Source organism: Convolutriloba macropyga, chromosome 12 (genome assembly GCF_964194025.1).
Source record: "Convolutriloba macropyga chromosome 12, txConMacr16.3, whole genome shotgun sequence".
Lineage (NCBI taxonomy): Eukaryota > Metazoa > Xenacoelomorpha > Acoela > Convolutidae > Convolutriloba > Convolutriloba macropyga.
The window spans coordinates 3017160-3031338 of NC_134479.1; the positions used below are offsets into that span (position 1 = coordinate 3017160).

The 14179-nt window shown below is 37.5% G+C and overlaps 1 protein-coding gene across 1 annotated transcript in view; it reads left to right on the top strand.

The window, feature by feature from the left end:
* The first annotated feature begins 225 nt into the window (after positions 1–225).
* LOC142350949 (sphingosine-1-phosphate lyase-like) overlaps positions 226–14179 on the top strand; it is a 63845-nt gene continuing 49891 nt past the window's right edge. Inside the window, 3 exon segments of the mRNA XM_075402976.1 lie at positions 226–261; positions 5678–5824; positions 12140–12230. Coding sequence (XP_075259091.1) covers positions 226–261; positions 5678–5824; positions 12140–12230 — 274 coding nt within the window.

The following is a 14179-nucleotide window of genomic DNA, read 5'->3' on the forward strand; positions in this document are numbered from 1 at the left end:
GTTTGAATTTTGTGTTGAATTGATTTTTCTTTTTGTGTGGACTTAGGCTAAATTAAGGTGAAGCCCTAATGTTTTTATGACTGACGTGCAACTGGTTTTACTATTAATGAGTTTTATATCTGATTAGAAATTCGGTCTACAGTTGCTTAAAATTTCCAACTGACTTTTTGTTGATGTTTTTTGGGTTCCTTTTAAAACTGTCACACAAATCTTTTATAGACAAATATGTTATCAATAAAGTGTGACAGAATCAAATCGTTGGTAATTTGGATTGCTTTTTAATGCTTTTGAAGTTCAATAAACAATTTGATAAAAGCAATCTCTAGATGCAATATGACAGAAAAAATGGGCTGAATTTTCAAAATTGATGATTGTGACCTTGGTGTTCGAATTTTCTCACAAGTCAACTGAGAAAATTTTTGTGGTTGACGAACACAATTAATTCAACAGTCAGCCAAAAGTTAAAACTGATGAGCAAATCAAGTTTTACATTGTCTCATTGCACACTAATTTATTATCGTACTTTGCAGGATCACCAATTTTAGCTAAAGTTGATGAACCCATTAAGAAAGCGTCGAAATCCATATAGTTGTCTCAATTTATTTTCCAAGAAACCAAATGTTTTGCTTCATTTGGTAAGTTTATCATAAATTTCGAGTAGATTGTAAAAGAGCTGTATAGTTTCCTGAAGGAGAAAGGATTTCTGGATTGTAGTTTTGTGATTTTTCATCGCCGCTTTTTATAGCATGGGAAAAAACTGGCTTTTTTTGGTAACGCATAGCATAGTTTACCATGCTTTATCTTTATCATACCAATCAACATTCTGTTTCTGTTCTTTTTATTTTGTCAGTTTAACAAAAATTTAGATCCTTGCAGATCCTTGTACTCAGAATGATATAACGTAAAACAGATGCGCAAATTTTCCGTTGATTACAAAATATGCAACTATTATCTCACTAAATTTCTTTTGGTTCTGTAAATTGGTTGAAAATAATGTTACTACAGATACATATGTAGTACATATCGTTCAAAGTTCATACTGTAATTTTGACAAAATTCATGTTGTTGAATTTCTTTTTTGGTGCTGCCAAACAAATCAGCAAAACAAATGCTTCTTCAACAAAATGGTCTGAACGTTTTTAATTTAGTTTTTCATTCAAAGACAAAGTTAAAGAAACTATGTCTTAGTTTATGACATCTAATAAGAACTAGTTTGCTTCTACGGACTGCTGGAAACGTTTATTAACTGCTTAAGGATGGTTTTGAAGGACAACCTCAACAAAAAATCATGAGTAGTTATTTATTGATGAGAAACCTTTGCTTATGTTCACAAATTTTTATCTCAAACTTTCTTTGATCTTAAAATTTAAATAGATGAACTCTTTGGTATGTTTTTGTTCTCATATAAATTTCACAAATGTAGAGCCTCTAGGAAGAAGTTTAGTTTTGTTTAAATATAAGTGAAAGTCTCTAGATAAGCGCATAGCGGTTTTACTGAACTTTGAAAATTTCTGTTAAAATCCTTTGTTGATTAATAAAAAAATTACCTACAAGAAAGGACTTGAAATTTTGGTTGCAATTAATGTTTGTAAACGGCCAACGATAAATAAATTAGACTATATTAGTGCCAATAGTGGTTTTTGGGACCGTTATTTTAATCAAGTATAATGACAATTAGCCCGCATTTAGCCTGAATACAATGACATTTAGCCTAAATAAGTTTGCCATGGACGTTTAGCCTAAATAAGTTTAAGCGAGAAATCTTTGCTATGGTTGAAGAACTTTGATTGAATGACAGGTTTATTTCAATATTTGCTTTATATGTCTCAAGTAGGAAAGTTTTGATGTCATTTGTTTTCACAGATTTGAAGTGAGAGAAAATTGAACAAAAGTGCTTTTGGAGAATTTTTTTGGCGAGTTAATTTTTCAACCTAATTTTCAAAACTGCATAATTTTTTACCTAAGGAAAATTCCAATAAATAATCTGTTTTGTATTTCTCGTACACGCACTAAAAATGTTCAGTTGACTTTTGATTACTCATATACAATTTGTAAAGACAACAAATCTTTTAAAGTAATTTTGCTTCCCTATTGTGACAACTTTTAATTTAGAAATTTTTCTCTAGGAATTGTAATTTAAGAGGAAAAAAATGATGTACATTTGACCTTTGATGACTCATACATATGTTATGTGAGCAAAATTGATGTTTTTCAGAGTAGTTTTGTGTTAGTTTTTACTAATGGGACAACTTTTCCTTAAGAAATTTTTTCTGTAGGACTTGTACATTAAGAGGAAAAAAAATGATGTACAATTGAACTTTGATGACTCATACACATGTTATGTGAGCAAAATTGATGTTTTTTAAAGCATATTTGTGTTAGTTTTCACTAATGGAACAACCTTTTCTTAAGAAATTTTTCTCTAGGACTTGTACAATAAGAGGAAAAAAATGATGTACAATTGACCTTTGATGACTCATACATATGTTATATGAGCAAAATTGATGTTTTTTAAAACATATTTGTGTTAGTTTTCACTAATGGAACAACTTTTCCTTAAGAAATTTTTCTCTAGGACTTGTACATTAAGAGGAAAAAAATGATGTACAGTTGACCTTTGATGACTCATACATATGTTATGTGAGCAAAATTGATGTTTTTTAAAGTATATTTGTGTTAGCTTTCACTAATGGAACAACCTTTTTCTTAAAAAATTTTTCTCTAGGACTTGTACAATAAGAGGGAAAAAATGATGTACAATTGACCTTTGATGACTCATACATATGCTATGTGAGCAAAATTGATGTTTTTCAGAGTAGTTTTGTGTTAGTTTTCACAAATGAAAGAATCTTTCCTTAAGAAAATTTTCTCTAGGACTTGTACATTAAGAGGAAAAAAATGATGTACAATTGACCTTTGATGACTCATACATATGTTATATGAGCAAAATTGATGTTTTTTAAAGTATATTTGTGTTAGTTTTCACTAATGGGACAACTTTTCCTTAAGAATTTTTTCTCTAGGACTTGTACATTAAGAGGGAAAAAATGATGTACAATTGACCTTTGATGACTCATACATATGTTATGTGAGCAAAATTGATGTTTTTTAAATCATATTTGTGTTAGTTTTCACTAATGGAACAACCTTTTCTTAAGAAATTTTTCTCTAGGACTTGTACATTAAGAGGAAAAAAATGATGTACAATTGACCTTTGATGACTCATACATATGTTATGTGAGCAAAATTGATGTTTTTTAAAGCATATTTGTGTTAGTTTTCACTAACGGGACAACTTTTCCTTAAGAAATTTTTCTCTAGGACTTGTACATTAAGAGGAAAAAAATGATGTGCAATTGACCTTTGATGACTCATACATATGTTATGTGAGCAAAATTGATGTTTTTTAAAACATATTCGTGTTAGTTTTCACTAATGGGACAACTTTTCCTTAAGAAATTTTTCTCTAGGACTTGTACATTAAGAGGGAAAAAATGATGTACAATTGAACTTTGATGACTCATACATATGTTATGTGAGCAAAATTGATGTTTTTTAAAGCATATTTGTGTTAGTTTTCACTAATGAAACAACTTTTCCTTAAGAAATTTTTCTCTAGGACTAGTACATTAAGAGGAAAAAATGATGTACAATTGACCTTTGATGACTCATACATATGTTATGTGAGCAAAATTGATGCTTTTTAAAGTATATTTGTGTTTTTTCACTAATGAAAGAATCTTTCCTTAAGAAAATTTTCTCTAGGACTTGTACATTAAGAGGAAAAAAAGTGATGTACATTTGACCTTTGATGACTCATACATATGTTATGTGAGCAAAATTGATGTTTATTAAAGCATATTTGTGTTAGTTTTCACTAATGAAACAATCTTTCCTTAAGAAATTTTTTCTCTAGGACTTGTACATTAAGAGGAAAAAAATGATGTACAATTGACCTTTGATGACTCATACATATGTTATGTGAGCAAAATTGATGTTTTCCGACTACCTTGTTTTGATCCGTGGATGAGTTATATAGGTTGAAATGATGGAGGAGCTACATGAAGACAAAAGAAGTTTTTTTAACTTACTTTGCACACGTTTTCTGTTTTGAACCACTCCTCTTGCTTAGGGATGCGCTCTGGTGATAGACAAACAAAATGCTGTTCCTCTGGTTTCCAGATGTTCTTTTTTGCTTCCTGATTTGTTTTTGAAGCGCTCGGAATTCAAACAAGGTTTTTTCCGTCTTTTGTGTATTTGTATTCTCTGCAACCAAAGTGACAAGATGTTTTTCCACCCAACTGTTCTTCTTGACACTACTCGTTTTTCTGATAGATCCTTCAAAACTAAAAACAAGATGCTTCTATACCCTTCTGATTCCTCAAGGACTTCACTCTCAAAATAACTTCAAACGATGATTTCTTTTCAAATGATGAATTAACCTGATTTAAATTGCGGGGGGTAGAAGTTACTCTCAACTTGTGTTCTTTCTAATCGAAGATTGTCTTCCCCGTCAATTGGTCTTTGCTGGACAAAACAACAATTGATGAGGTCAAAGTTTCAGTAAATTATTATCTTTCAGAATGCTTTTTGGTTCCTTTTTTAAATAAATTCTATTGAAGAATCATTTACTTCCTTTTATCGTGTTCGAACTTGTTGTTTTCGGATACGAATTTCGTCAAAACGTAATACGTCTGAATCATATGGCTTATTGTGTAATAAATGAAAGGGAAGTCTATTAACAGTCTGAGCCAGACGAGTTCGAGTTCGAGTTTGAGTTTGTGTTCTAAAATTAGCCCTTAGGTAATAATTTCATCAGAAAGTTGAACGCTTCCTACCCAGACGTTTCACATGTAGTCACATTATAATTCGCATGTGCAATACCAATATATAGCAATATATAGTTTATTCACATTAGAAGCCCAGATATTTCTACGCAAAAGTTTTTACTGGATTTAAAGCCCTCAGACATTTGTATACAAACAATATTCTCCACAGTGTAAACGCTTGATTATAAACCTATAAATCTGTGTTCTTCAAAATTGCGTAAGCAGGAATTAAGCCTGCATTCGCAATACCAATATATAGTTTATTCACATTAGACGCCCAGATTTCTGCGCAAAAGTGTTCTTGACAAATTTAGACTGGTTTTATAGCCCTTAGGCATTTGTATACAAACAGTATTCTCCACAGTGTGTTAATTTTCCGTATAAACTTCCACACTGCCACATTCAATTGGATTTCAGGTAAGTGTTTTAAATTCTCAGGCAACAATCCTAAACTAAAAGGGAATAATTGCCAAGAACTTTCCATCCGCGCGCATGATCGAACATGTTTGGGTAAAATCAGCCAAAAAGTGAGTCAGGGTGTATAGGTTTGTTACTACTGATATTGATAGCTAAATTTTTTTAAAATTTCCTGTTGAAAGCCCATCGGAGCAGATGAGAACATCTGAACGGAAATGAAAAAACGGGTCATTTCTCAAGTTCTAACACTCAGAATGAAGCATAACGGTTCAAAAATAAACAATGCAGCGTTAACGCGGTTCTTCCTCAAAAATCAATCGGCAATAGTTTGGGAACTTTTGATGTAAAAACTCGAAAACATTGATTTCCTAAGTTTTCAGGTTTGATTTTTCTTTGGGATAAACTTCACCTAACGTTATCTGATGTTTCAGCTGGGAGTGAAATGGGACATTCCAGTGCATGTGGATGCATGTCTGGGTGGATTTGTGGTGGCATTCATGGAACAGAACGGAATGCACCTTCCGCCATTCGACTTCAGACTGCCAGGAGTTATGAGCATATCTTGTGATACACACAAGGTATCAACACACTTGAGATATTTCCAAACTTGGCTCATTTCTTTTATTCACTTGCTGCTCCAGTTTAGACCCTGACTTACGACCACTCTGACAGTAGAGTGGACAAAACAAGATCTCACCCCCAATTTCCCTGAAAACTTATTTAAAAACGAAACGCTGAATTACCTGAGTATTTACAGTCTTGTGTAAAGTCCAACCAGAGTATTTTACATGTATTATGTCAGATGAGTAATTGTTACAAAGTTACAAAATTATTATTTCAACAGAGACAGATACACGTTTACAATCATTAAGGATACAGAGAAAATACAATTATATTCATTACAAATGGGGACAAATCCATTTTATTGCTTTAAAGAAATCACAAAAAATTTGAAGTCACGCCATGAAACTTTACCATTTTTATAGTTTGGTAAAGTATAGTTTTATACCATTTTTATAGTTTTATAATTACGATTTTTATAGTCTGCAACAAACAGTTTAAAGAAACAATCTCTTAGATTTCTTTAAAATGTTGTGCAAGTTTAGTCAAATCCTTATTGTTCCACTCAACTCACTCTACTTTTTTGAGGTCTATCTAGAAATTAGTAGAAAATTGTTGGGTTATGGGTTTTTGCAAGCGGAATAAAAAGCGTTTTTAACTAAGTTGAAAAAATTAATTTCTCAAATTGAGAGAATAACAAGAATGATATTTTACAGTAGAATTTAGAGATTTACAGGAGAGATCTGATTATTAGATCACGATGGTGATTTGTTTTTGGGGATGAAAAAGGACTCAAAAATCAGCTGTATATATACCCATTATCAGTGTGAAAAAGTCAAGATACAAAACTAATCTTAGCACCATGATTTATAGTAGGGGTCGCAAGGGTTACCCAATATGGTTTGCTTCTGCAAATCAGTCGCAAAGGGAACCATAAATGGAATTCATTTGCACTTTTCTAAGAATTCATTCACACTTCCGGAGATATCATAATCATTTAATGCATGCTGGGAAGATTTTACATCAATTAATCTAACTCTAATAATAGTTATCTAGAATCATCAGTTTGAACCGAGTATTGATTCACCGCACCATTTCTTGAAGATTCATTTATATCAGTATTGGTGACTTGAATCAATTTACCTCTGTCAGATTAATTTTGTAAGTTAAACTTTCTAATAATACTAAGTTTAAGACTTCAACTCGAATCAAAATTCTAACACCCTCACTCAGACTTGAGCTGATTGCGTAGAGTCTGTTCCCATCAAAACTGCTCTGAATGTTTCCACTTTCGGAACGGATAAGGACTTTGTGAAGATGTCCGCTGCCATTTTGTCTGTAGGAACGTAATGAATTGAAATAATCCCATCCTTCGTTTTGTACCGAATGAACTGAAACATTATCTCGATGTGCTTGCTCCTCTTGTGCATGACTGGGTTTTGGCAAAGTCTGATACAACTTTGGTTGTCCTCTCCAATTGATACTGGACGTTTCTGTTGGATGCCAAAATCCTCTAGAAGTTGTTTCAGGTAAAGTGCTTCCTGAACTGCTGCTGCCATGCCCTGATATTCTGCTTCTGATGAAGAAAGAGCAATTGTGGCCTGCTTCTTGACACCCCAGCTGAGTGCTGAGCCACGTCCGTTGAGCTTAAAGTAATAACCCGTTGTTGATTTCCTGTCGTTCACATCTCCAGACCAGTCTGCATCACTTTCCCCCACTAAATCATAACTAGCTTCTTTTGTGTAAGTAAGTTTTAAACCTTTTGAACCTTGAAGATATCGCAGAAGTCGTTTTCCGCATAGCCAGTGTTGATTGGTAGATGCGTTCATGTGCCTGGACAGAATGTTGACTGTGAACATGATGTCTGGCCTCGTCTGTTTGGCCAGATAAAGAAGTGATCCAACAAAGCTTCTGTAGATCCTCTGGTCCACTTCTTCGTCTCCGTTCTGTGCTGTCTGAAGTTTCAAATTCAAATCAGCTGGAGTTCCTGAGGGTTTGCATTGATACATTTGAAACCGCTCAAGCATTGTTTCTATGTAGCGTTCTTGGTCGACTGTCACTTTGCCCTCTTCTTGTCTGATTCTAAGGCCCAGAAACCAGTGTAGTCTCCCGCGGTCTTCCATGTGAAATGTTGACTCTTGTGCCTTCTTGACATCGGAGATCACTGTCATACTTCTTGATGCTACTATGATGTCCTCAACCCAGACCAAGATGAAGGTGTGATCCTCTGCCTCTGATCTTGCGAACAAGCAGTGATCGTTCCTGCTTCTGGTGCACCCCTGTCTCAGTAGGAAGTTTGCCAGTTCTTTGTACCAGTTGTTAGCAGCCTGTTTCAAACCATAAATTGATTTATTCAGGCGACATACTAACTTCTCCCCTAACTGATCCTGACTTTAGAAACTCCTGTGGCTGTTCCAGATACACTTCTTCCTCAATTGGTGAGTGCAGGAAAGCAGTCTTGACATCAAATTGGTGCATCACATGGCCCTGCTTCGCTGATAGCTGAAGTAGAATCCTTAATGTCTCTGGCTTACCGTTAGGCGCAAAAGTCTCAAAGTAGTCCAGTCCTTCCACTTTTTTGAACCCTTTTGCCATATAGCGTGCTTTGTTTTTGTCGACTTGACCACTGGGTCCCAAGTTCAATTTGTAGACCCATTTGCCCGGAATGACGTCCCTGTCTGTGGATGGTCTCACTAGGTCCCAAGTCTCGTTGTATTGGAGTGCCTTGACCTCATCATTCATTGCCCGGTACCACTGGTCCCATTCGTCAGCTTGCTTGGCTTCGTAAACTGTTTTAGGTTCCAAATAGTTACCCTCAGTCACAGCAAGATGGGTCCTGACTTCTCCAAAAATTTGCGGAACATCACTTGCTCGTGTCCTTCGTCTTGGCTCTGCCCTGTCCGCTTGCTCCATTGCCTCTTCAAAGAAGCAACTGTCTTTGAGAAGTCCTCCGTTTCACTGTCTTCCAGTGACTCAGAGTCTTTGAGACTCCCTCTTGTTGCAGTAGATTCTTCATCCAGTGCTGCTTCCTCAACATCTGAGGCATCTCGTCTCAGTGTTGTTTCTTGAGTGTTCACGCTCTCTGCGTCATGCCACTCTTCCTTTATTGCAGTAGATGTGCCCTGCTCCTCTTTGTTGCCATCGTCTTGATGACCATGATCTGGGTGCCAGATCCCCAGTTGCTGTGACCCCTCATCTAGTAGGTCGGGCGTATGTGTGTTGTCAGGGATTAAGCCCACTTCGGACTCCTTGATGATCACATCTCGAACTGCCACAGTCATGCATGTGTTGGGTACGTACACCAGGTATCCGTTGTCTCCTTCAGCGTAACCCACAAACTTTCCTTCCAGTGCCTTGGGTTCAAGTTTGCTGACATCTCTGTGCCGCTTCCTCATGATGACTGTACAACCAAAAATAGATAGTTTACTAATTGAAAGCTTAAGTTTTATACCTCGCATCAACTCTGCTGGGCATTTTTCTTCTCTTCGTCTCACAACAAGTTCCTGATCCTTGTTGCGTGAAGAATTGCTGCTCCCCACATCATCTTGGGAAATCCTGAGTCAATGAACAAACATCTTGCCATCTCCAGCAGTGTCCTGTTGCACCTCTCAGCTAACCCATTCTGTTGTGGCGTCCCTGGTATAGTCTTCTCCCGTAGAATGCCTGCGTCTAAGCAGTATGTCTTGAACTGCTCTGAGAGAAGCTCCTTCGCATTGTCTTGCCTCAGCTTCTTGGGCGTCCCTACACTGAGAACAAATTTCTTCAGGCTGGCGAGTGCTTCACTCTCTGCCTTAAGCAAGTCCACAAACACAAACTTCGTGTATTGGTCTTCGAACACAATGCAGAACCGGAACCCTGACAGTGACTCTACTCTGAAAGGTCCCATCACGTCTGTGAACACCCTCTCCAGCTTTGCTTCTGCTTGGGTCTCTACCACTCTTGATACTGGAGTCTTTGTGATCTTGGCCAATGCACACACATTGCATACATCATCGAGTTCCCCCACTGTCTCTGGTGCATTCTTGACCACATCCGCTTGATTCAAATCACCCAATCGTCTCTGCCACTTCCTTGCACTGTCAAGTTTCACGCTGTTGGAACTCATCTTGAGTTCTAGAACGCTGCAGGGTAAGTAAAACAAATTATTTTCTTGTGTTAGTTTTACCCGAGTTCCCTTAGTGAGTTTCATGCAGCTGTTTACTCTCTCGAAAGTGAAGCTATGTACCCACTCCGTGCATCTTGAGACTGAGAGTAGGTTTGAAGAATAGTCCAGCACACACAAAACATTTTGAGTTTGCATTGGAATTCCCCTTTATTTGAGGGTATGCTGATCCTCACACAGCCTCTGCCCACCACTCTGGAAGCTTCTCCGTTGGGATTTCTGACGACTGATTGAATGGACACAAAGTCCGGGAACGCATCGATGTTCATCACTATGTGATCTGTACAACGACTGTCAACTAGCATGCCTGCTGTCTTCCACTGGGTAAGAGCTGCCCAGTATTCCTCGTCTGGTGAAGCCAATGTTGGACCCATTACCACTGACTCCTGTTTGCCTCTATCTCTATGTCTCTTGCATGCCCTGTCTAGATGACCTTTCTCACCACACTTGCTGCATTGTGCTGTCTCCTTCCTCCTGCAGTCCTTGGCAAAGTGTCCAGGGATCCCACACACAAAGCAGTTTCTTTTCTTGGGTCCCTTCTCGAAGTCACGCTTCACCGCCAGTGCCACTGAACCACTTTGTCACTTGTACCTCTGTGCTGTGCTCTCATGGAAGTTCTGCAGCCTTTTCCTCAACTCTGTGAAGTTCGTTGTCGGGTTAAAGCTTTCCTTTATAACAAAACTTTCATACCTCATTGGCAGACCATTGAGGACCAAGGCGTTGAAGAGGGTCTCTGATACTGCTTCCCCTGCTTCTTGTAGCCTTGTGAGCAACTCCTGTCCTCTGATGAAGAAGCTTTCCAAATCCTCAGCATCCTCGAGCTGCAGTCGAGCAAGCTGTGCCACCAAAGTCAACACTGTCGGCGTCTCCACACATTTAAATCTCTCTTGCAAAAGCTTCCAAGCCTTTGCTCCATCTCCGATGCCGTCATCTCCCACACAGTCATGTCTCATCAGCATGAGGGTTGTTGCATCTAGAGTCAGTGCCAGATGGCACCACACATTGTTCCGTTTCTCCTTGATGTCTGCAACTTCCTTCTCATATGCATCCTTCAGCACCTTGTGGCTCTTCTTTTCATCATTGCTCGCCCCATTGGCTAGTGGTGCAGGCTCGTTGGGTTGCTCCTCTGTCCCAAGAAGTGATTTGTAGAGTCCCTTCGTCTGCATCATTGCCACAAATCTTGTACTCCACATTGGAAAGTCCTGTGCCTTTCCTGTGTAGGTCAGCAGCTTCACTGTCTGTTGATCCATCGTAGTTTGAGCAGGCAAAGCAGTTGTGAAGAGAAAAGGTACTAAGCAGAAACGGATTACGACTGCCAACAACAAATTAGTTTTGTTTTAGAAATTAGTTTTAAGCCTTAGAAAATTGCTGGGCCCATAACCTGGTCGGTTAGGAGTTTTCGCAAGCGGAATAAAAAGCGTTCTTAACTAAGTAGAAAAATTAGTTTCTCAAAATGAGAGAATAATAAGAATGATATTTTACAGTAGAATTTAGAGAGAGATTTTACAGGAGAGATCTGATTATTAGATCAAAATGGTGATGTGAATTTGTGGATGAAAAAGGACTCAACAATCAGCTGAAAAAGGACTCATACCCACCAGGTTATGGGCCCAGGACCAATTAACGACTTTTGGGGATGAAAAAGAACTCATACCCATTATCAGTGTGAAAAATTCAAGATACAAAACTAATCTTAGCACCGTGATTTATAGTGGGGGTCGCAAGGGTTACCCAATATGGTTTGCTTCTGCAAATCAGTCGCAAAGGGAATTATAAATGGAATGCATTTGCACTTTTCTAAGAATTCATTCACACTTCCGGAGATATCATAATCACTTAATACATGCTGGGAAGATTTTACATCAATTAATCTAACTCTAATAATAGTTATCTAGAATCATCAGTTTGAACCGAGTATTGATTCACAGCACCATTTCTTGAAGATTCATTTATATCAGTATTGGTGACTTGAATCAATTTACCCCTGTCAGATTAATTTGGTAAATTTCTAATAATAAAACTTTCTAATAATACTAAGTTTAAGTCTTCAACTCGAATCAAAATTCTAACAAAAATGATCACGTGTAGTGAGAAGTAAAGTGAGCGTTTTATTGTAGTCAATTTTTTTTGTAGTGTGATATTTGTTTTTGATGATTGTTTTTGTGTTTAGTATGGCTTTGCACCCAAGGGCACTTCAGTGCTGGTGTTCAGGAACCCAGAGTACATGCACTACACTTACTTCTCTATGGTAGACTGGCCAGGTACACTCCTCCATACACTCCATACACTCCAAATACTCTATTACATCACAACTGCGTGACCTTAACCCACAACAATGATGATCAACAAAAATCAGACCTTCTCAGTATAAACACTATAACATTACACACTACATAACGAATTGCATCAGCTTCTGTTTAAATTTCGAATTGAATCCTCTTAACAGGGCAGTTGGTTGTTATCAACTCTTACATAGTTTCAGCTTCTTACATAGTTTCTTATCAACCAAATATCCCGGATCAAAAATTATGTAAGAAATGCGCTTAAATGCGCTGATTTTTCAAAAAGTCCAGCGCAAAAACCTTACATAATAATGCACTGAAATGTGCTGAAATGCGCTGAAAATTCGTAGGTCACATCATTACCATAATTAAAATGGTCTCTGTCTCTCATTATTAGTTAACTCGTTTTCGTTTAGCTTCCTCATAAAATGTTATTTTGCTCATGTTATTGTTGTCATGCTCTTGATACTGGTAAGTATAGTATTAGTTATACCGATGTAAGCTATAAGAAAAGACAGGACTGTGAGTCGACTTATGAAAAGTTGATTAACAATGTCGGTATAAAGTCTGACGAAATAACAGAAGTTCGATATTTTGAATTGATTCATGTAAGCTCCATTATTGCAACAAGGTGTAAGCATTATCGGTGTACAAAGCAACAAGTGAAACTTAGACGGCAAGATTTTTAATGCTCATTTAACAGGTTTTTTCGTCTGATGTCATTGACGTCAAATCAGTTCGTATTCATCCAACAATTGTCTAGATAACCTAAAAATATTCAGCCGAAAACCATCTTAATCGATACATATCGTGGTTATATTTACTTAAAATTAGGTTAAATGAACTTTTTCCGCAACTTTCTACGTGTAATAGAACGTATATATTTCTTATTTTAAAGATTGAAAACTCGATTCTGATTGGCTAAAATTCGTTCATTTATTACGTAACAGTCGGTGCCATTCAGATTCGAGCAATGCCTTACTATTTGGAGCCAAAGTGGAGGGTGACATTGGCCATCTAGTCCCGGTCGGGGGAGTTGCCGATGTCGTCTTTCTTTTTCAATTCCTTGGGTTTTGTTGTTTCAAAATAGGATCCTTGTTTCAATTTCTTTATTCAATCATTTTTTTTGTTTCGCCACGTGCACCTTTGTTTAGCTTGTTTTCGATGATTATGATACAAACGTGTCGAAGAAATCAAGTTTACAACAATTAGGCGGCAAAATGTACTTAAGAATTATCACATCGATAACATACTCGGGGCCCACCTAACCTGCCGGGGGTGTTTTTGGGAAAACATGTGCAAGTTTAACAGCTGGTCGGGTTAAGAAGCCTAAAGCAGTTTTTACTTCACATGACCTGGCTGTTTTGTCGGGGCCGGTGAATGTCCTTGTCACGCGTCCCAGGGGCCAAATTCCTCTTGGGGTCCATTCTTCCAAAACCCAAACGACGTCATTCACTTCCAATTTGGCATCAGGCTTTAACCACTTCTTCCTTGTGTTCAGGGTTGGAATGTACTCTTTTAGAAGTCTTTTCCAGATTGCTTCGAGTCGTTGTCGCACTTGGGTCCACGTCTTCGTCTGGATTGTGGGAGTCTCTTTGAAGGCACACGCTGGGACATTGGGAAACGCTCTACCAATCAGAAAGTGGTTGGGTGTCAACGGGTCCTCGTCCTCGATGTCACTTCTAACGTGTGTTAAAGGTCTCGCATTGACAAGACTCTCTGTTTCGATAACAATGGTGGAGAAGACGTCCCATGTCAACTTCGCAGATCCCAGATTCAAGAGAAGAGCTGGTTTTACAATTTGAACGAGCCTTTCCCACACCCCGCCGAAATGGGGAGCAGAAGGAGGGTTTAGACGCCATTCGACGGAATCGTTCATTAGTTTCTGTCTAATGAACTCATGGTCAAGTTTGAGAGGTTGTCTTCGT